Source organism: Daucus carota, chromosome 4 (genome assembly GCF_001625215.2).
Source record: "Daucus carota subsp. sativus chromosome 4, DH1 v3.0, whole genome shotgun sequence".
NCBI lineage: Eukaryota > Viridiplantae > Streptophyta > Magnoliopsida > Apiales > Apiaceae > Daucus > Daucus carota.
Genome location: NC_030384.2, coordinates 43,718,169 through 43,737,953, shown reverse-complemented (window position 1 = coordinate 43,737,953; position 19,785 = coordinate 43,718,169). Strand labels below are relative to the sequence as shown.

General features: G+C 35.5%; 4 protein-coding genes across 4 annotated transcripts; 2 read left to right on the top strand and 2 right to left on the bottom strand.

Moving 5' to 3' along the window:
• Positions 1-2: 2 nt before the first annotated feature.
• Positions 3-1,503, top strand: LOC108218776 (protein WHAT'S THIS FACTOR 9, mitochondrial-like). Its single transcript, XM_017391879.2, has one exon. The coding sequence runs from the start codon at positions 101-103 to the stop codon at positions 1,409-1,411; it is 1,311 nt and encodes a 436-aa protein (XP_017247368.1). The 5' UTR covers positions 3-100; the 3' UTR covers positions 1,412-1,503.
• A 234-nt stretch (positions 1,504-1,737) lies between these two features.
• Positions 1,738-7,528, bottom strand: LOC108218775 (DEAD-box ATP-dependent RNA helicase 37). The gene is made up of 7 exons (XM_017391877.2): positions 7,391-7,528; positions 6,098-6,932; positions 5,930-6,013; positions 5,120-5,362; positions 3,748-3,915; positions 3,384-3,497; positions 1,738-2,493 (listed from the first exon to the last, which is right to left on the bottom strand). The coding sequence occupies exons 2-7, from the start codon at positions 6,821-6,823 to the stop codon at positions 1,978-1,980; spliced, it is 1,851 nt and encodes a 616-aa protein (XP_017247366.1). The 5' UTR covers positions 6,824-6,932; positions 7,391-7,528; the 3' UTR covers positions 1,738-1,977.
• Positions 7,529-11,192: 3,664 nt separating this feature from the next.
• LOC108215745 (lipid phosphate phosphatase delta) lies at positions 11,193-15,820 on the top strand. The gene is made up of 8 exons (XM_017388306.2): positions 11,193-11,522; positions 11,608-11,703; positions 11,803-11,877; positions 11,980-12,110; positions 12,673-12,776; positions 13,184-13,312; positions 14,848-14,963; positions 15,215-15,820. The coding sequence occupies exons 1-8, from the start codon at positions 11,358-11,360 to the stop codon at positions 15,623-15,625; spliced, it is 1,227 nt and encodes a 408-aa protein (XP_017243795.1). The 5' UTR covers positions 11,193-11,357; the 3' UTR covers positions 15,626-15,820.
• A 978-nt stretch (positions 15,821-16,798) lies between these two features.
• LOC108216793 (fatty acyl-CoA reductase 2, chloroplastic) lies at positions 16,799-19,751 on the bottom strand. The gene is made up of 9 exons (XM_017389632.2): positions 19,161-19,751; positions 18,953-19,056; positions 18,661-18,860; positions 18,465-18,565; positions 18,132-18,345; positions 17,867-18,028; positions 17,664-17,745; positions 17,169-17,566; positions 16,799-17,082 (listed from the first exon to the last, which is right to left on the bottom strand). The coding sequence occupies exons 1-9, from the start codon at positions 19,531-19,533 to the stop codon at positions 16,917-16,919; spliced, it is 1,800 nt and encodes a 599-aa protein (XP_017245121.1). The 5' UTR covers positions 19,534-19,751; the 3' UTR covers positions 16,799-16,916.
• Between the last annotated feature and the right edge of the window lie 34 nt (positions 19,752-19,785).

Sequence of the window (19,785 nt, the reverse complement as noted above, 5' to 3'; positions counted from 1 at the left end):
AACGCTGATCAAATGGGGAAACTCACACAGTAACATCGTTTTAAAGTGAACAGCCGCAAAACCTCATTCGTCCTTACACAAACAGCCACACACATAACAGATGAACTGGGGAAACAAAAAGACATTGTCTCTTCTTGCATTGAGTTTGAACACAAGTGCTGCAACGCTTAAGCAGCACATCCACTGCAGAACCCTAGTTAAAGTTCGTCTGAAATGGGCCAAAAACAAGACTTTAGACAACATAATCGATACACACACTGATCTCAAAGCTGCTTATCTTCTCAAAAATGCAATTGTTCGCTCTTCTGCTGGTTATATCACCTCTAAATCGATCTCTGATTGGCAAAAACTCTTAGGCCTGACGATCCCAACTCTCCGATTTATTCGGCGTTACCCAACGCTTTTTCAAGAATTTGCTCACCCCAAGTACCCTTCTTTGCCTTGTTTTCGCCTCACGGAGATTGCGGCTAATTTACATGATCAAGAAGTGAAAATCTTGGAGGCCCATGAGGCTGTTTTGGTGGAAAGGCTTTGTAAAGTCTTGATGATGACTAGAAACAAGATTGTGCCTTTTGAGGCACTGTATCCTTTGAAATGGGATTTGGGTTTGCCTGATGATTTTGACAGGGGTTTGGTTTTTAAGTATTCGGATTGTTTTCGGGTTGTTAAGGATGCGAATGGGGGTTCTTGTTTGGAGTTGGTGAAATGGAATGAGGATTTTGCTGTTTCTGTTTTGCAGAAGAGATATGAGAATGTGGAGGGTGGGGAGAATGAGTTCAGGAAGTTTAGGAGAGGGCAGTCTTCGATGGCGTTTCCGCTTAGGTTTCCCAAGGGTTATGGTGGTCAGACGAAGGTGAAGGAATGGATGGAAGAGTTTCAGAAGTTGGCTTATATTTCACCTTATGAGGATCCAACTGGCATTCATATGAGTAGTGATCTTATGGAGAAGAGAATTGTTGGTTTACTGCATGAGTTCTTGAGCTTGACTGAACACAAGATGACGAAAAGGAATTACTTAGGGAGCTTGAGAGGTGAATTGTATCTTCCTGAAAGGTTTACCAGAATTTATACTAGATATCCTGGAATTTTTTACCTGTCGATGAAGTGTAAGACGACTACTGTTGCAATAAGAGAAGGGTATTGTCGTGGTAAACTAGTGGAGCCTAGTCCACTTGCTAAGTTAAGGGGGAAATTTTATCATGCAATGAGAACTGGATTGATGTATCAGAAGAAAGGTGTGCATATGTTACCTCAACTTGCTGGTTTATCTAGTCGTGGTTGTGAAGATAATAACGGCAAGGAGGGAGAGAAGGATGAAATGTGGGAAGACTGCAATGCTGATGCTTCTTCAGAATCGGAAGAAGAGTTTGATGGTGATATTCTGGATGTATTTGGTGATGGTAGTTTGTAGATTCTGAGACTTTGATGATATAAGCTAGCCTCTATTTTACAAAGTAAAAGATGGCAATATTGGTTCTGGTGAAATTACTGCTCTTAAATTGATCTTGAAATTGCTATAGATGTTTGAAAGCAGAAGAAAGATAGTATAGCTTTGTGGTCACATTATTTAGAGTTCAGATCTGACACACACTAAACACAATGATGTGAAAATTATGGCATTTACTGCTTGCAAAGTTCTCTTATTAATGCAGTATTAGGTCATGAACTCAACTTGGAAGAGTATTATCACTGCTCTCTAGTCCCTGAGTATTAAAATGTTCAACATAAAGATCAAGATAAGAAAGAAGTACCAAGCAGATGCTTATCATCGTATATATAGATGTTCCATTATAAGAGCAATTTTAATTTCCAGTGCAAAATCCAATTCAAATAGATAATGATCTTTTGATCATCTTTTCAATACATGACTATTATGAAATTATGTAAACTCTGTAAAACGTACTAATGTTTAAAAAAATGGATCCTATCAAAATTTCGGGATCCCGGATAACTTTGTCAATAAATCATGTCCACGACTCACTCATCCCATGCACTGTTAGCTCCAGGTCCAGGACCATATCCTCCGCCATAATTGCTGTTATATCTTCCACCAGTGTTTCCTCCGTAAGAGCCCGAATTACCACCTCCACCACTATTATTATAAAAGGAATCCCTTCTGATGTCGTGACCCCCATATCTTCCTCCCCCAGATCGTCCACCCCCAAATCGCCTGTTCTTACCGCCACCATAGGAAGGTCTGCTAGCATAATGAGTAAGCCATGCAGGTACTTCCTGTTTAGCTTCTTGCATCAGATCAGCTAGCGACTTTGCTAACGACATATTGCCTTCGTTAAAGAAAGCTGTTGCCAATCCCGTCTTTCCAGCTCGCCCTGTCCTTCCTATCCGGTGGACATAATCATCAATGTCTTTCGGGATGTCGAAATTGACAACATGAGAAACATCTGGAATATCAAGACCTCGTGCTGCTACATCTGTCGCTACCAAGATTGGTGTATTCCCACTCTTAAAGGATCTCAATGCATATTCTCTCTCCTGCACATCCAATCAAAAAAACTAGTGATGTCTGCCATTTACCATGAAAATCAAGCAAAAAGAACAAGATAAATGAAACTAGAACACATGCAATTATGAACTATATTGCATGAATTGTGTGTCTGTGTAGGTCATTTGTTGCATTAAGAGAGGAAAAGTATGTTAATTCCTCATATCTCGTAACCATCAATAAAATATTAATTAATTAATTAAGCAAACAAGTTTTATTTTTTACATATACTAACTTATACTGTATGAGTGTATGGTAACCAGGCTATGAACTCCTAAAATTTTCTTAAGTGATGTAGTAATTAGTAACAAATTAGGTAGAAATCCTTACAAGAAAGTCATATTGTGAACGGCATAATATTTTGAAACTTTCTCACACCAGATGATTTGCGAAGTACAAACATGCAAGGGCATCTAACCAACAATATTTGCAAATTGACAGTATCAAATAAGTCGGACTAGAAAACATTATAAGGAAAACATGGAGAGAATATACATTTATACAAGTTGATGTACATATGACTTTGAACAAAAGAAGATTGATAACCAAGGAAGATAACTAGGCATGATTGAACAAACCAATATGGAGCCACTCGAGGAGCAGAGATCAATCACACATAGTATGTGACCAATTATGAGACTTGAGGACACTCCACACACAGGGCCACCCCATATCTATATACTCCTATTCGTAAATTAAAAAAGACTTCTATGACACAAATTGGATTTACTAAAAATATACTTTTGGTCGTCCTTCTCCATTTGCAGGCGCTTTCTTTCAATTTCTGTTCATTTCCTTAATAAATTTGCTGTGATCGTACTAGAAACTGTAACCAAAGTACGGCACTGAAAGCTAAAAACCTCAAGAGCACATTAATTACCTGCTGAGTTCTATCACCGTGTATAGCTGTTGCAGGAAATCCATTACGAGACAACCAGTGCTCAAGAGAATCTGCTCCCTTTTTTGTCTCCACAAACACCAAGGTTAGCGGTTGCTGCAAAAGTGAATAACAGAGAACTCAATTTTCCATCTGACTTGAAAAACTGATCATATTAGAAGGCTAATCAAGATTCAAGCTGATATCTATATGAATTGGTTCATACTTACATCTCCTGAATTATTGCATCAAGTATAAGTCAGAGAGTTAAAAAAAATCAGGGAACCATCTAAACATAACCTCTCTATGACTTGAGAATATCCAGGTTAAGTGACATGATCTATAACAAAACATGACATAAACACACCTTTCCATGAGTTCCATCATCTTTCTGTGCATGAAGGAGGTCCATAAGGTAGCTTCGCTTGTCAGCCTCTTGAACGAACTCTACTCTTTGAACAATCAGATCCGTACTTGAACCAACACGCCCAACAGTCAAGAATATGTAGTTCAAAAGAAAATCAGATGCCAATCTCTGCATGAGAGCCAAAAATTGTAAAGATATTACTAAATAGATACTATTTGAAAGAAGTCAATATCTAGGCATCTCCAGTTAAGTTAACACCTCAGAACATTACCATCAGCAAAAACAATTTTAAGTGCTACAGTGCTAATCATGATTACACAGCAACACCCAATTTATGTATCATGAGAATTCAGCCATTTCACCTAAAAGTTTGGTGGTTCAACACATCATCACGTGTCAACAAGAAAGATTCTAGACAGTGCTTAATATATATTACTAAAATCAGGTATAATTTTATTAATTATAGATTTATACAACACTATACAACTTTTTTTCCTATATAACTCTTCAACATTATACATATTACATGTGAGAAATTAATTATCTACTTCATTCGAGTGTGTCATATATAAACACTAAATTTTATGAGACTACACAATGTAGATGCGTGCATCATATATAAGAGCTAGAACACAACATAAATTTATCTGAAAGATTTTACTGCCCATACCTGATAATCACTTCCCAGAGACTGATCCTTACATTGATATATCAGAAGAGAGAAAGTGTGTAGAAAGTTGAGTAAAGAAGTATATATAAAAAAAGGATAGAAGTTCAGAAGAAAACAGAAGGGAGAAATCACTGGAGAAGAAAAGGAGTCGCACATAAATAAATTGTACACGAACAGTCATAATAATCTGATAATGTGAAAGATTAATCTCGCGCGCTAAGCTTATCCAGCAGCTGACTAAAATATTTTAACCACTAAATTGCCTCTAGGTATTCAATATATTAATCAAGATCTGCCAATTAGACATTTGACCAGGTCTGAGCAAAGCTTGCCACTTTCAAAAATACGATGTAGCAATTCTCTGGCAGACCACAGCGGATACTGCTAAATAAATGCAACCTATAAGCTGACCTCTGTAACAGTCCTACCCTCCGTAACAAACAATAAAGAATCCAAATTGATTAAACAATATCATTTTTATTAGTGGTTTCAGATTGCCTTTTTTATGTTAAAAACGTTTCAAGACCTACATCACCTGCTCCATATAGTGGTGGAATCTTAATTTAGTCCAAGCAAGTTGGTTACACTACAATATGGAATACACCTTTCTAAAAATCGAGATGCACCTTAAAAGCTTCAGGATAAATAGGGCGACATTGCAAACGATATAAGCTGGACATACTATGAAGAGAATAAGCAAACCTGAATTTCTCTCGGGAAGGTGGCACTAAACAGCATAGTCTGTCTTTCACCTGGCGGAGGCATGCCCATTTGTTCAACAATCTTTCTAATTTGAGGTTCAAATCCCATATCCAACATGCGATCGGCCTCATCTAGAGCTAAATATCTAATCATTTGCAATGAGACCTTTGCCCTCTCAAGCAAATCAACTAGTCTCCCTGGAGTTGCCACAAGAATATCCACTCCTCTTTCAAGTTCTCTTAGCTGCAAGCCAGCACATAAAAGTTAATGATAGGTTGATGATACTAAGGCTTTCAGAAAGACGTGGCTCTTAAAGAGATGTTCTCTAAAAGTATGGCTAAAGTGCAATCTTGACAAGATTCTATTAGGATGGATTTATATATATAAATATGTCTTGGTTATTTGTAAAAATACCTTGAAATTAATTTATGCTAAAGTTCAAACTCATGATCTCATCTCATTGTTCATGTGTGCTACAACTGTGTCATGAAATTTGGTATGCACTTATAAAAATAAGAGCCTCCCTTGCTCCGCTTACCGGAGGTTGGGGGTCCGAACCTTGTCAAAAGACAAAATGGGTCCATGAGTGTGTTTAATTATCAACAAGAAAGAAAATAATAAACAAGCTAATGCATCTTCTAAGACCAGTCTAGGTGGAAGGTGGTCGCCTACTAGATTCACGCGTTAAAAGATTCTTCTTTTGCCCAGCACTACAAAGCGCTGTTTATAAATTTTGGACAACTGAAAGACTGAAGGAAATTATAATGTCCTCGCAAAGGTGCATGTAGAATTTCTATAAAGAAAAGATACCTGTTGATTGATTGGTGCTCCCCCATAAACTACCACTACTCTGACACCTGTTTGATAAGAGAATTTCTTCGCTTCCTCGTTAATCTGCAAGTGAAGAGGCAACAGAGTGATGGTTGTTTCTTATTAAAAAGGAAATATTAATATTCTTTAACATGTAACATAGCCAACCTGAATGGCAAGCTCCCTTGTCGGGGAAAGAATAAGAGCTAGTGGAAACACTGTCCGGGTCCCTCGTGGTCTCTGGGCAATATTTCCCCTCAAAATTCCACTAATTATGGGGAAGCAAAAAGCAGCTGTCTTGCCAGAACCGGTTTGAGCACAAGCCATCAAATCCCTCCCTGCTAGGGAAATGGGGATCGTGTACCGCTGCACAGGAGTAGGCCTGACGTATTTGCACCTTTGAATATTCAGATTAAGAGCATGTCCCAAATCAATCTCTGCAAATGTATTGACAGGAGGTGGTACATCATCCCCTTGAGTCTCTACTGGGATATCCTCGTAAGCATCAAAATTAATACCACTATTTTCATGCCCACTGAATGCCTGCTCCACATCAACATTAACATCATCATTACCAAAAGGATTTACATCCCTTTCCCTCCCACCCCTGTTGCTCCAACCACCCCCACCCCTGCTGCTGGTGTTGTAAGCTTGGCGGCCGTAGTCAGATCTTTGACCAGCCCCACCAGCACTATAACCTGTACTGTTGTAACCGGATGGTGGACCACTGAGAGGCAAAGCGGGTGACTCTGCAGCGACTGGCCTATTGCGTAGATGGGGTGGAACATAGGTAGACTTGGTAGGAGCTGTAGGTGCACTAGTTACATTACTATCAACAGACCCAGAAGCAGCAGTCTCTTCAGCAACGGCATCTGCCCATGAAGATTTCATCATCGAACCAGCTTAAAGAAACCCCTAAATTTCTAGTTCAAAATGAAAACCCAAAAATATATAAACCCTGTGTAGCCACGGAAATTCTTGCCTATAATTGAGAACTAAAACCCTGATCAATGCACAACATAAAGGTAAAACACATATTACTAATCAGTAAACAGTTAACTAATAAACAAAATTTATATATAAAAAAAAAAAACTGCAGATAGCAACAACAAAAAAGCAAACCACGGAATCATAAAAATATTTTGCTGGTTTTATTCAATCTCCACTCACCATCAAATGTTGTGAAGTTACTCGCAACAAAATGAACACAGAAACATTTACAATCCCATCCACAGGCAGTCGAAAACACAATAACAAACACGAAAGTAAACAACACGATACCAAGCTACCAATCAAAGATTATAAACTAGTCGGAGCACTATATCCAAAAGAATAAACATCCTTAATGTGTTGAGATACAAGCTATCGTGCATATCTACACAACCAAATATACATACACAAACATAAACAAAAGTATAAAAAGCTGATGAAAAGGGGAGTGAATGAGCAAAAAGATCTAACCTTTAGTGAGAAGACAGAGTATGATTAAGAATCTGAGGAGGAGCTTAACAAGAAGAAGAAGCAAGTAGACAGTAGAAACCCTAACAACAATAACTGAGATTTCGGAATTAATAGATTTTTGTCTGCCCCTGTTGCTCCTTGTAATAAAATTATTTTTAATTGTAAGTAAATTTTTTTTTAGGAAAAGAAAACAAGATTCAGATGTCTGACTGTCTTCTTACAAACAGTCTAGTCTTACCTACTTTTTGTACTTGGACATTTTGGTTTTCCTTGCTTTTAATTTTGATTTTTTTTACGTGCCTCATTTTATTATAATTTTGTGCATTTTTGTACAACAAAAGTATAACATGCGTGTTTTATCTTCAACAAAGATATTATTCATATAGTGAAAGATGCATAAGAGATATCGTGGGACTAATTTATACTTAAAAAATTCATGAATGAGGGAAAAAAATGATTTATTAAAAACAAAATTTTTCTAGGATTAGAATCTGTGGACTAAACTAATTCGTACAAATTTTTTATATGTATGAAAAACAGCTCGTGAGTCCTTCCATCATAAAACCAATCTATAAAAAAAAATCAAATATGAAAAACTCTTCGAGATGAGAAATTGGCAGAAAAAAAATGAAACCATAAACGTATAAAAGTAAATTTAATCTGTGCAATATCAATTCCCGGGGTTCTTGGGCCGGGCCACGAGCTATACAACTGGACTGCGAGGCAGCTACTCCCTAACCAAGTTATGAATTGGATAGCACTGTGTGAGGCACATAATCCTTCCTGACCTAAAATAGTTATTTGGAAGAAAAAAGATGGCGAGTGTGATTTTTTTTAACTTAGTTTTGAATAGTAATAAGTTCTGAGAAGAGAAAAAAAACAATTACAGAAAAAGTAAATTATTTATATTATATCTGTAAGAAAATTCTCATATCCTGACTGTCAATTCATTACCGTAATACATGATTTAATCTTCATTTTTTTATTAGATAATTAATTAATTTGTTATCAAACTATTATTGATATATATATAGGCATATTGATATTAAGGATTTGTTTGAAAGTGCAGTTACAAATTGGTGTGATGGGAAGAAAAGTACCCGTAAAAAAAGTGTTTAACAAATTAGATAATTATTTGATAATTTTTTTATAATATGATTATTTTGGGTTATAATATAAAAAAAAGTCGAGGTTTGATAGTCAAATTTATAACACCTTCATGCAAAAGGTGAAAGCAATTTTTCCAAAAAGTGTGGGATACCTAAGCTATTGTTCCAAAAACTACTTTAACATTTACCAAACAGTTTTTCACTTGTTTCAAACAACAATCCCCACCTAACTCGCTTATTTTAATTTTTACATAATTTGGATAAGATAATGCAATAGTACGAATTAGAAATAAATTATGGTAATTTACAGTATTAACACCACATTTTATTTTTTGAAAGAAAATTCTGACATTAGCACAAAAATGGTTTGGTATCACAACAAAGCTAAAATAATGTATATTAACATGCTGGTGGAAAAAAGTGCATAACGATTTTTTAAAAAAAAAAGTGCATAACTACAACTGTACAAGACATTAAGGGTCTGTTTGGGACTTGGAGTGCTGTTAAAAATTGCTGTGCGATCAGAAAAAGTGCTTGTTTGGAAATGCTGTGTCGTCAGAAAAAATGTCGGTAAAAAATGTGCTGTTGTGGGAGGACCTGCTTTTTTCTAAAAGCAGATTTTCAGCTAAAAGCTGTTGTTCGGAAAAATTATTTTTAAATTTATCAAACAGCTTTTCACATGTTTTTCAATAAAAAGCTGATGTTGATGTCTGCAACCGCAATTCCAAATCAATATACTTATATAAAGGAGAAGCGAGGGGCGTGTAGGTGGCGCCTCTCACATCGCTCCGTTCTATTTTTCTAATTTTCTGGAATTTTTGGATGAAAAATATCAAAAATTAGAATTACCTTTTTTAGTTTCAGGTATATTAGAAATAAGTTTCAGAATCTGATTTTGTTTTACATTATTTATGGGATATAGTAGTTTGAAAGCTTTAATTTGATTTTGTTTCAGATTATTTAATTATGGAAAAGAGTAACACACAAGTCTCTCTGCACCTATAAATACCCCATAGATTGCAGGGTTTTGGATCATCTAAACATAACCTCCTCTTTTTAAATACCACAACCCTACCTCTCTCTGATGATAGTTCTCTTGCTTGATTTTTAACTCGATGGTGCCGTTCTTCTGCAACGATAAGTGAAGGCTGTTTATACAGTATTAAAAAAATAAAGGTGATTGCAAGCAAATATAGTTATAGACCGCTATGTGAGAGTCGACAAATTCAAATACGGGAAAAGAATATCGTCTTGACATGATATTGATGGATGATATCAATAAATTAACTATTAGTGATGTATGTTTGCTAATAATTTTTTTATAGTATTTCTTTTGTTCACCGGACATGTTTGTTATTGTTAATATTCATATGATTTGCTTTGTATACACGAAAAAATTATTCATGCATAATCTGTTTGCTCCGTTCAAGCAACTTTTAAGTTAAGGCTGTTTATACAGTATTAAAAAATAAAGTTCCTTACAAGCAAGGATAGTTATAGACCGCTATCTCACGGATTTAAATTAGATGCTTTTGTGCACAATCAATACGAAAAAATCGAAGGAGGTGACAATGCAATAACATGATTACTTTTTTAAAAAATACAAATAAAATTAAGATTAGTCGTGCATTAAATTGTGAATTACGTGTATAAATTTACTTCATTTTTTCACCATGAATTATAGTCCAATTTTACAATTTATATATTAGTATTGGTATTACATCAAGATTTTTATAACATAAAATTTATTTTATCCTACAAATATTAATTTTGAAACATTAATATACATTTTATAGACAGCCACAAAATTATTTTATTCTACAAATATTAATATTGAATGATTAATATAATTTTTATCGGCCGCCGCAACGCGCGGTTTCTCAACTAGTAGTACCTAAAACAGATAAAATATATATTTCAAACAATGAATAATTTTCAACTAAATGCCATCTACACCCGAAATCTTGTATTTTTAATGTAAAATTGGGCATACTTCGTCTTTTAAAAGTAACTTATAAATAATAAATTAAAATTACAAAAAAGTAGATTATTAAATCAGTTTTTAAAATAACTTGACTGTCCTGTGACAATACAAATACACAATCGAGATTAAAACGATATAACCTGTCGGTTTACAATTAACATTGACAGAGTTGAAGTGTAATGCGGTCCTGCTCATCATACAAACTCAAATACTGAATTCTTCTTTAAGATGGGAAACGCGTTGAATCACTTCCGTTTAACATTTCTTTTATCAAGTGGCTATCCTGTTAATACTATGATTTTCTATTAAATTTAGATTCTCCATTAGTCTAAAACCTTAAAAGGACCGCGTTTCCAAATTTGACTATTCTTATATGCCAGATTATATCCAGTTCAGCCGCCCATTTTCTCAACCAACCTTCAAATTTAACTTTTAATTTATTATTTATATTATATATAATCTTAATTTATAAATTATATAACTTGTAAACATATAAATTTTGAGCAATGCTAGTTGTCAAGTTTTTTTCATGTCACGTGAAGATATTTAAATGATTAACATGAATACAGAGAAATTCATTTATTATTACTCACTAATCCTATATTACAGATATAAAAAAAATAGAAATAGTTTTGAAAATACCTGATTTATTTATAAAAAAAATTATTTTTCTTTTTCCAATAAAAAATACAAACCATGGAGCATCAGAAAACAATACACACACAGAAAGAGTCGCAGACTCACAGTTGATCTTCCCCTCCATTTGCCCCAAGTAAACACGATGATGTTAGTCGCTACTAATTTTCTATAAACCCTTTTGTTAATTGTCTCTGCTAATTACTTTGTCTGGTCAAAAAGAGCCAAGAAAGAGGCAATGGAGAGCATGATCCCCGGAGGGCAGATGACAATTTTGTGCGGAATTATTACATGGATTTATTTTTCTTCCCTTTTTAATCTCACCCAAAAGCTCCGATCTTTCATTCAGCCCTGGGTTTCTAAGCGCGTCCGCTCTGAAACTCGCATTATTTTTGAAATTCAGGTTCTTGAAACGCTACATGTATTGTTACTGTTTCTTGTTTCTTGTTATTTGTTGATATTAGCCTGGTTTCTGGTTTGATTTGCAGAAGCACCAACATGGGGTTTTGGATGCTTTGTTTTCAGGCTTGTCTTGTGTTGTTTCCGTGCCTTTTTACACTGCTTTTCTTCCCTTGCTTTTCTGGGTATTATCTCTTTTTTCTCTTGATTTGATTTTGAGTTGTTTTGTTGATTAATTACTAGTATGCATTCTTGAATTTGATTGTGAGGATTCTATGTTGTAGAGCGGGCATGGCAAATTGGCTAGACAAATGACCCTTTTGATGGCTTTTTGTGATTATATGGGAAATTGTGTTAAGGTAACATGTTTATGCTCTTCTTCATCAAGTCATACGTAGTCATCGTGTAGTTAATTTTTTATTATTTTTGAATATGTATTTATTCAAATTATTGCTTCGTAGGATATGGTATCAGCTCCTAGGCCAGATTCACCTCCTGTCAGGAGAGTTACAGCTACCAAAGATGAGAAGGAAAATGCATTAGAATATGGATTGCCTTCTTCTCATACTCTAAACACCGTCTGCTTATCAGGGTATGGGGTACTTTCCTGCTTGTCCCTGTATTTGCAGCTTTGCAATCTTTGGTAGCTCTGGTCTATTTTTTACCAAATTCTTGAAGTAATATGAAGAAGCGGTTCCTTTTAGCTTGTCGTTCAAGTCTTTGGTAGAATTGTTACAAGAGTTGTGTAAGATCCTCCATGTCGATGATCATCCATGAAAATTAAGAAAAACTATGTCTTACAAGGTTAAAAAGTCGCAACATGTATAAACCCCAATAGTCAAACTTCTATGCTCATCTGACTTAGCTCAGAGTCTCAGACTATTACACATGCAACATTCATGAAATTGTCAAGGAATTTTTTGTATTATAATAGAAAACTAGAATGAAATACGTTGTATTGCATATGATATTGTGTGTGTAGTGGGTAATTTGGCTAATTATAATCTAAGTTCTAAACTAGAGTGCAGCATGATTGTGATGATATGGTTCACCTATAATTATTATAATCATTAACATTTTCAATAATATGAATATATGATTGTGATGTTCTATTATAAAAGTCATTGACACTCTCTTGCTACTGGGGCATCCAGGTACCTCCTGCATTATGTTCTGTTGTACATTGAAAGTAAAGATGCTGCCATTCAAATTGCTGGATTCGCAATTGTTTTCCTGTTTGTAGGCCTCATTGGTTATGGTACTCATCTTTTTCCCTGCCCCTTAAGTCTGTGGTTGCTGCCCCATTCTCTTATGTTGTGTTTGGTTGGGATGAATGATTCCGGAAGGAATGGAATGAAAAATAAACTATATTATGGACAATTGTTAAAAAAATTCATTCCTTCTTCCATTCCATTCCTTACCTCATGTGCTAGATATCACACCTTCAATTTGAGATGGAATGCTCCATTCTCTCCTATTCTCAATATCTTCACAAAACTTATCATAGCAATTTTGCACTCCCTCAAATTTTTTCCAAAACTTTTTTCCTACCTCTATTAGTTTCAAGTATTTTTACTCATTTCATTCCATTCCATTTCATTCTCCCCAACCAAACACAACATTAGTCTTTTTGCTTTCCAAGTTGATATTTAATTCTCTTGTCAGGCAGAATCTACCTGGGGATGCACAGCTTGATCGATGTTATAAGTGGCCTTGTTCTTGGATTGATAACACTGACATTCTGGATCCTTGTTCATGAATACATTGATATTTTTCTTGTTTCAGGACAAAATGGTATGTGGACTTGTATGTAGCAACTGAGCATGATAGATTTTGTTGATTCTGTTACAAAGATTTTTATGATAGTTCCTATATTGCTGGCTTATCTTTCCTATCAGCATAGTCTATGTATTATACATTATCACTAGTAATTAATAAAAAACTAAAACGTCATTCCTAGTAATCAAAATCATGCTATAGTGAATACAACATGTTATTGATATTACTCGGTAGCAGTGGGGGGGTATGATATAGACACCGTCGCCTTAAAATTTATATTAAAACCATCAATGCATGCAATAGAGATTTCTAAGATTTATTGAGTGCTGGGAATGACTCTGACTTTGACAATATGCATTTCCAGTATACTTCTTTCATTGCCGTGAGGGCACCAGATAAGAGTTGACTAGCTCTCATAATACAAGTAAATCTGTACAATCTTATAGACAGAGTCTTTTTTTGGCTCTGAGCAAAGTAAAAAGTTTTTTTGGGATGTATATCATTATAACATTCTTCGTTTGACATTACTTGCATGAATCATGAAGTATGTCTATGGGCGAATTTCCTAAGGTGTATAACTAAAAAAGAGGTTTTTACTTGTAACTCTACGGTCGATTCTGAATTTTATAATCCTAGTCTCTATTGATTGCGAGACAGAAAAAGAATCCTGGTACTTGCTTAGTAAGTGTCTGATTATAGTGAAAGTATTTTCCAGTGTTTTTATAGTCAAGGAAAACAGTTTCCTGACTTTAAGGTGGTTGTTCAGTTCAAGGAGAATAAAAGATTTTCCGGAGGAAAATCCTCAAAAAATGTTTGATATTAGGAAATAACTTCCCATTTTTTTAATGATGCGAGCATTTTCGAAACTCTCATGGATCTATTGTAGATTTTCGTTTGGGAAAGTGAATGTTCAGTAGCTCAGCTATCTTCATACCAGATGGCTGCAGTAATGGAACTGGTAGAGAGGACTGGCTTCGGAGGTTTATATGTCATTAAAGTTCCTAACATAGGACAGTTAGAGTTATGGCCAATGTATAAGATGAAAGCAAAAGGAAAGAGCTAGCTGCTGCCTTCATCTAAACATGTTCACCCTATGATGTTGAGAACACTGGTTTACTCAGATTCTATAAAATGATGGTCGTGTGAAGGAAAAATTATTTCACAAAAAGATGTTTACCTTGAAATTGTTTTCCAAAGTCAAGTCATTTTCCGCTTATTATACGGAGCCCAGAACTGTTAGGTGTTTTTTGTTATGTTTCATGTAGTTTATATAGTTACGCATAATAGTAGGAATTGTATAATAGATGTTCTTATGTTCCAGCAATGTTAACTCTCTTAATTAAAAAAATCCAAGTAGCCAGAATTTAAAGTCTGATGGACTGTTTTTTAACTTTCAGTACTTCACTAAAAGTTTATTATAGTAAATAAAATGTCACTAGAGAGAGATATAAATAGGTACTTCATAATTCTGTATCTCTCTTTTGGTTCCTAACACTCATTTTTTTTTTTTTTTTTGCCACGACTAACACTCATTTTACATTTCCTTGCAGTCATATCATTTTGGTCTGCACTTACTTTCTTGTTGCTCTTTGCATATCCGAAACCAGAGAGTCCAACTCCAAGTTTTGAGTATCATACAGCCTTCAGCGGTGTGACCCTGGGAATTGTAAGTATAAGATTTCACATTTTAAACATGTTGTGTTTCACATGACTTTATGCCTTCAAAATTGAATGTTTTCCTTTTATTTGGTTGCCTGTTTAATGTTGACCAAGTATTTTTAACCCTTCTAATTAACTGCACAATATGCTTCTTTACAAGTTTATAGAAATATTAATGTTCAAGTAATTTCCTTGGTTTAATTCTTCACATTATGCCTTGGTATAAAACCTTGAACAGGAAAGTATCGTGTTGTGCAGGTAGCTGGGGTCCATCAAACTTACCATCAGTTTCACCATGACAATGTTCCCCGCATCTTTACTTATCAGCTCTCAGTTCCTATGTATATAGGAAGAGTTTTTGTAGGAATTTCTACTATACTACTCGTCAAGTTCTGTAGCAAGACTATAGCAAAATGGGCTCTCCCGATATCGGCAAATGCCTTGGGCATCCCGATTCGATCAACTAACTACATCCCTGCTCTAGTTTGTTCATCAACAGGCAAAAAGTCGGCTGAAGCAAAACAGTCTGGTTATCTTCAAAAGCTCTTATTTTTCGTCAATCAGGACACTTTTGATGTTGACACTGGTATCAGGCTCTTTCAGTATGCTGGTCTTGCCTGGTCTGTAGTAGACCTTGTTCCTTCTCTTTTCTCCCACCTAAGATTATAGTAGTTCACTTAGTTATTGTATTATATTATACATATATTCTCAGTTTTTATTTCCCTCTTTCGGCCTGCCTTTGCTTGGTGCTATCATGTCAATTTTGGACCACTGTATATATATATTAGCAAACCTCTCCCGTTTGTATATAATTATGCAGCATTGTACTCAGGTCAATGGCAGAATGAAGAATTCAATTAATTCTGTCTTGCTTGCACAAGAATGCTTATTTAATTATAGCTAGTTCTAAAGAGGCTTATATCTTTATTGCAGTTTGAGTTTGAAATCAGTTATGAATTACTGTATTAAGATCATGACTCTATGTCTATCATTTATGCTATCCATATAATTAAAATTTTACTTCTTAAAAGGAAAAACATACATTATGAGCTAATCTTGATTAAATCTAAGTAATTATCAGCAGTAAGCTAATACTGTTTTCAGATTTTGACTAATCAGCTAGTTATGGTACTCTCTGACTTTGTAAGCTCAGTACTTTCTTCGGCTCGGTCATTTAATTAGCAGGACTGCAGGAGTACTACAGGCACAGATTAGTTGACGCAAGTTTTGGCCATCTGCAATAATTGGAAGAGAAGGGTCTAGAGTGTAATTTCCGGTGAAGTTCTACCGAATCTGTGAAATTACGAATCAAGATAAGCCAATCTTGATTCAGACATCGGGTACTCAGCTGAGACGAGCTAACCTTGATTTCAGATTTTTGAGTAATCAGCAAGTGGTTTTAGGCAAGTTTCTACATTTGGCTAAACTATGCAAGTACTTCAGATTGATTTAGATTTGCTCTACTCAATACTTTCCGACAGGCCATCCCATTAGCCTCACGAAAATTGTCCTGATGCCTTACTATCAGAGGAAGAGTACTATCTAACGCTTTGCTCGATTATTGCTCTATTCTGCTCGATTATTGCGTCTTTTTCTTTAGGGTTGGCAACATGATTAAACCGCTTGAGATAATATTTATTTCTGTAAAATAAGATAAGTTAAACGGACCGCTCTAGTTTCTCTCTAATAGTGAAGATGAAAGTCTAACATAACACATATACTTTACTACATATTATCTCAAGGTCATGGAACCGAGTTACATACTTATGCTTCTTCATCCGAAAAGTGTTACATTACAATCCTTCTCTTTTGTTTTCCACATCAACATTTAGGCATAGAAACTACTAGGAAAAGAAGAATAATAAACACAAATTTATTACAATAAGGTTTATGGATCAACATAGCATCCCTGTGACAGAGACATAAACTGAAACACACTAGGATGACATAATACATATGTTTAGCTTAACATTCCTCTTCCCTTCATTACATGCCTTCTCAGCCCTGGAATATGCACATTAGTTATGTAATCTCTCCAGTTGATGCTCCCTACATCGAACCCGAATGTCCTCTTTTCTTCTTCAGACATGCAACGCATCAATCTCTCCGTGTTGCTATTATCAAACCTGTTGTTTTTAAGAAGATTCAAGAATTGACATATATCTATGCAAGTGTTAATTATAAGATGGTTAGTGAAGTATGCTTATGGTACCTTCCACCGTAGAATGTGTATGGAGCATATATGTTTGCCAAGTACTTTGCCTGTTCAACTGATTTTCTGCAAATATATTCCAATTTTCGTGAATATTTTCCATTAGGATTAGGCAAGTCTGCCAATCCAGTTCTACGAATCGTGTCCTTCCACAGATGAAAGGAGAAGTCCTCCATAGTGTTGAAGACTTTCATGGTTGGAACGCGTATTGGCCTCCCCTTGGCATCGACACATGGCAGAGAATTGAAGTGTTCGTAGAGCAAGTTAGCCAAGTCCCTGAAAACTAATGGATTTACAACAGATGAAGCTATCTGGTATATGTTGCTTTCTGATTTTCCTGCTGCCCCGTGTTTTGCAATGGCTGCCAAGGTTGCATTCACAACCATGTCTGCTGGAACCTACAAAAACTCGTTTTCTTTAATTTTCTTTTCAGTGCATCAAGTATGATACTCTTCGATAGCTAGGTAAAAGAGTCTGAATAAATCAATCACTTACAACGTCGAGTACTCCATTGGGGTCTACTAGAAATCCAGTAAGCTGCCCTTTCCCATAGTACAACACAATTGGATCCATCATCCTGAGTTGTCAAAAAAAAGAAACAAGATCACAGAGTTTAAATCGATCTCATGCTCTAGTCCTTCATAAGTCATAACTGGTTATAAAACTGGAAACTAAAAATAAAAAAAAAATAAAAAAACCTATTTCCTTCCATCCAACCAGGGAATGGTTCTTTGTAAGTACTCTCAATGACGCTGGGTCGGATTATGACTACAGGTACATCTCCTCTCATATTATCAATCAACATTTCCCCCATGGCCTTGGAAAATACATAGGTATCTTGCCACCCATACTTCTTTGCTCTGAAAATTGATAATTTAGACAGCACACATAATTAGAATGATGCACTTTAGTAGTTAAACTACGTAAAGTTGTCTACATGAGATAAATAAATAAATAATTCACCTCTCTGATCCCAGTTCTTTCATGTTCTGAGCCAATGCATTGCCTTCTAATCCTTGTTTCCTGTCTAAAACTAACTTTATTTCATCTTGAACACTCAGCATGGGGAAACTGGATGTTTCTGTTGTGCCAAATGTCATCCTCTCCCTTGCTATGCTATCGCCAAAACTGAACGGCTTTTCCATGACTCTTCCTTGTCTCTGTCCATTAACATAAGCTGCATGCAACATATCAAAACTATCTACATTGTGTATACCTTTACAAATTTATAAGTTACTTACTTGAAGATAGGAAATAATGTTGCCCTGTTATCAAATAGTTGGCATGTTGCTTTACCTGTTGAGATCTGCAGGAAGAGTTTCAGCTTCTTGCACTTCTTAGCAAAAAGCATAGCACGACTAGGTCCTCCCGTGTTTATGTCAAGAGAAACGTCGTATCTGCAATTTCATCACGACATTGCAATTTATTTACCCGTGTATCATAGACTTCACTATATCATACTCAGAAGTACACAATACATGATACTAATAACCTTTCATCAAAAGTGGTATTAGCTGCAGAGTTTACAATTATGTTAACATCATGCATGATCGCGGTTGCAGTATCATCATCTAAACCTAGATTAGATTCACAAACATTCCCAACAACAGGGACCAGCTTGCTCAACATGAAAGCTTGATAGGATTTTCCATGTTTTTGCTGGAGACACCTGAAAAGTTCAGTATTGATAATCTGCAATAAAATTTGAGTTAGAACTGAACTAAAAACTGAGAAATCACCCTTCAAAAGTTGGCTTAAAAAGTTCACATAAAAATTGGGCTCACTTCATTTTTCATTCTTTCATTTGCTGCTTCCTTGTTCTTTGCCTTGATCAAGAGGTAAATTTTACCCACATCAGGAACGGTCCGTAGTATCTTTTCTATAAGAACTGTAAAATCCATAACCAGACATGGCAAAATAAGAAGCATGTAGAGCTCATTCAACATATGATGTGAAATGATAGAGTCTATAGTTACTTGGGAAAGAATGCACCTTTAGCCAAGAATCCAGTTGCACCAGTTATTAAAAACCCTTTTCCTTGAAGATACTTGACAATGCCAATACCCTTGTCATGCACATCCAAAAGAGCTCCATTATAAGGCATCAAATCCTTGTTTACAATCTCAGTCTGCCCGTTCCCATTCGGATTCAGCACCAAGCTCCCCGCGACATCCAAGAGAGCCGAACCATTATCCGGGCTCACTGTAAAAACAGAAGACACCTTACTAGTCTTGACCACATTTTTACCACTTTGACAAAATATCATGCCATTTCTTTTGGTCGAAAGGCACCTGCTTTGCACTTGCGACAATCTTGAAGTTTTAGGTGCAACGGGGATGGAAGGTAGAGATAAAGATTCCATCATTCAAACAAAAGGGGGCAAAAAAAATTTAGAAGAGAAGTAGAGACAATCTAGAGCTTAACAGGTTGATTATGGTTGGTTGAAGGTAGGAAGATGGTAAGTTTATCTATTCATCACCAATTAAGAAGAAAAATAAAAACATAAAGGAAAACAAGTAAACAAACAAGAATCTCTAAGTTGAGTTTGGTTGCATTGTTTAAAGTTTAAAGAAAGGTTGGAATGAGAAGAGAAAGATGGGTTGGTAAGAGCTTTTAT

Coding starts and splice junctions, on each gene's coding strand:
- LOC108218776 (XM_017391879.2), top strand. CDS start 101: ATGAACTGGGGAAACAAAAAGACATTGTCTCTTCTTGCATTGAGTTTG.
- LOC108218775 (XM_017391877.2), bottom strand. CDS start 6,823: ATGATGAAATCTTCATGGGCAGATGCCGTTGCTGAAGAGACTGCTGCT. Junction 6,014..6,097: donor CAAGGGAGCTTGCCATTCAG/GTTGGCTATGTT, acceptor CTTCACTTGCAG/ATTAACGAGGAAGCGAAGAA. Junction 3,916..5,119: donor CCTTCCCGAGAGAAATTCAG/GTTTGCTTATTC, acceptor GCTCTCATGCAG/AGATTGGCATCTGATTTTCT.
- LOC108215745 (XM_017388306.2), top strand. CDS start 11,358: ATGGAGAGCATGATCCCCGGAGGGCAGATGACAATTTTGTGCGGAATT. Junction 11,523..11,607: donor GCATTATTTTTGAAATTCAG/GTTCTTGAAACG, acceptor TTTGATTTGCAG/AAGCACCAACATGGGGTTTT. Junction 13,313..14,847: donor TCTTGTTTCAGGACAAAATG/GTATGTGGACTT, acceptor ATTTCCTTGCAG/TCATATCATTTTGGTCTGCA.
- LOC108216793 (XM_017389632.2), bottom strand. CDS start 19,533: ATGATGGAATCTTTATCTCTACCTTCCATCCCCGTTGCACCTAAAACT. Junction 18,566..18,660: donor AATACCACTTTTGATGAAAG/GTTATTAGTATC, acceptor ATGAAATTGCAG/ATACGACGTTTCTCTTGACA. Junction 18,029..18,131: donor AAAGAACTGGGATCAGAGAG/GTGAATTATTTA, acceptor ATCAATTTTCAG/AGCAAAGAAGTATGGGTGGC.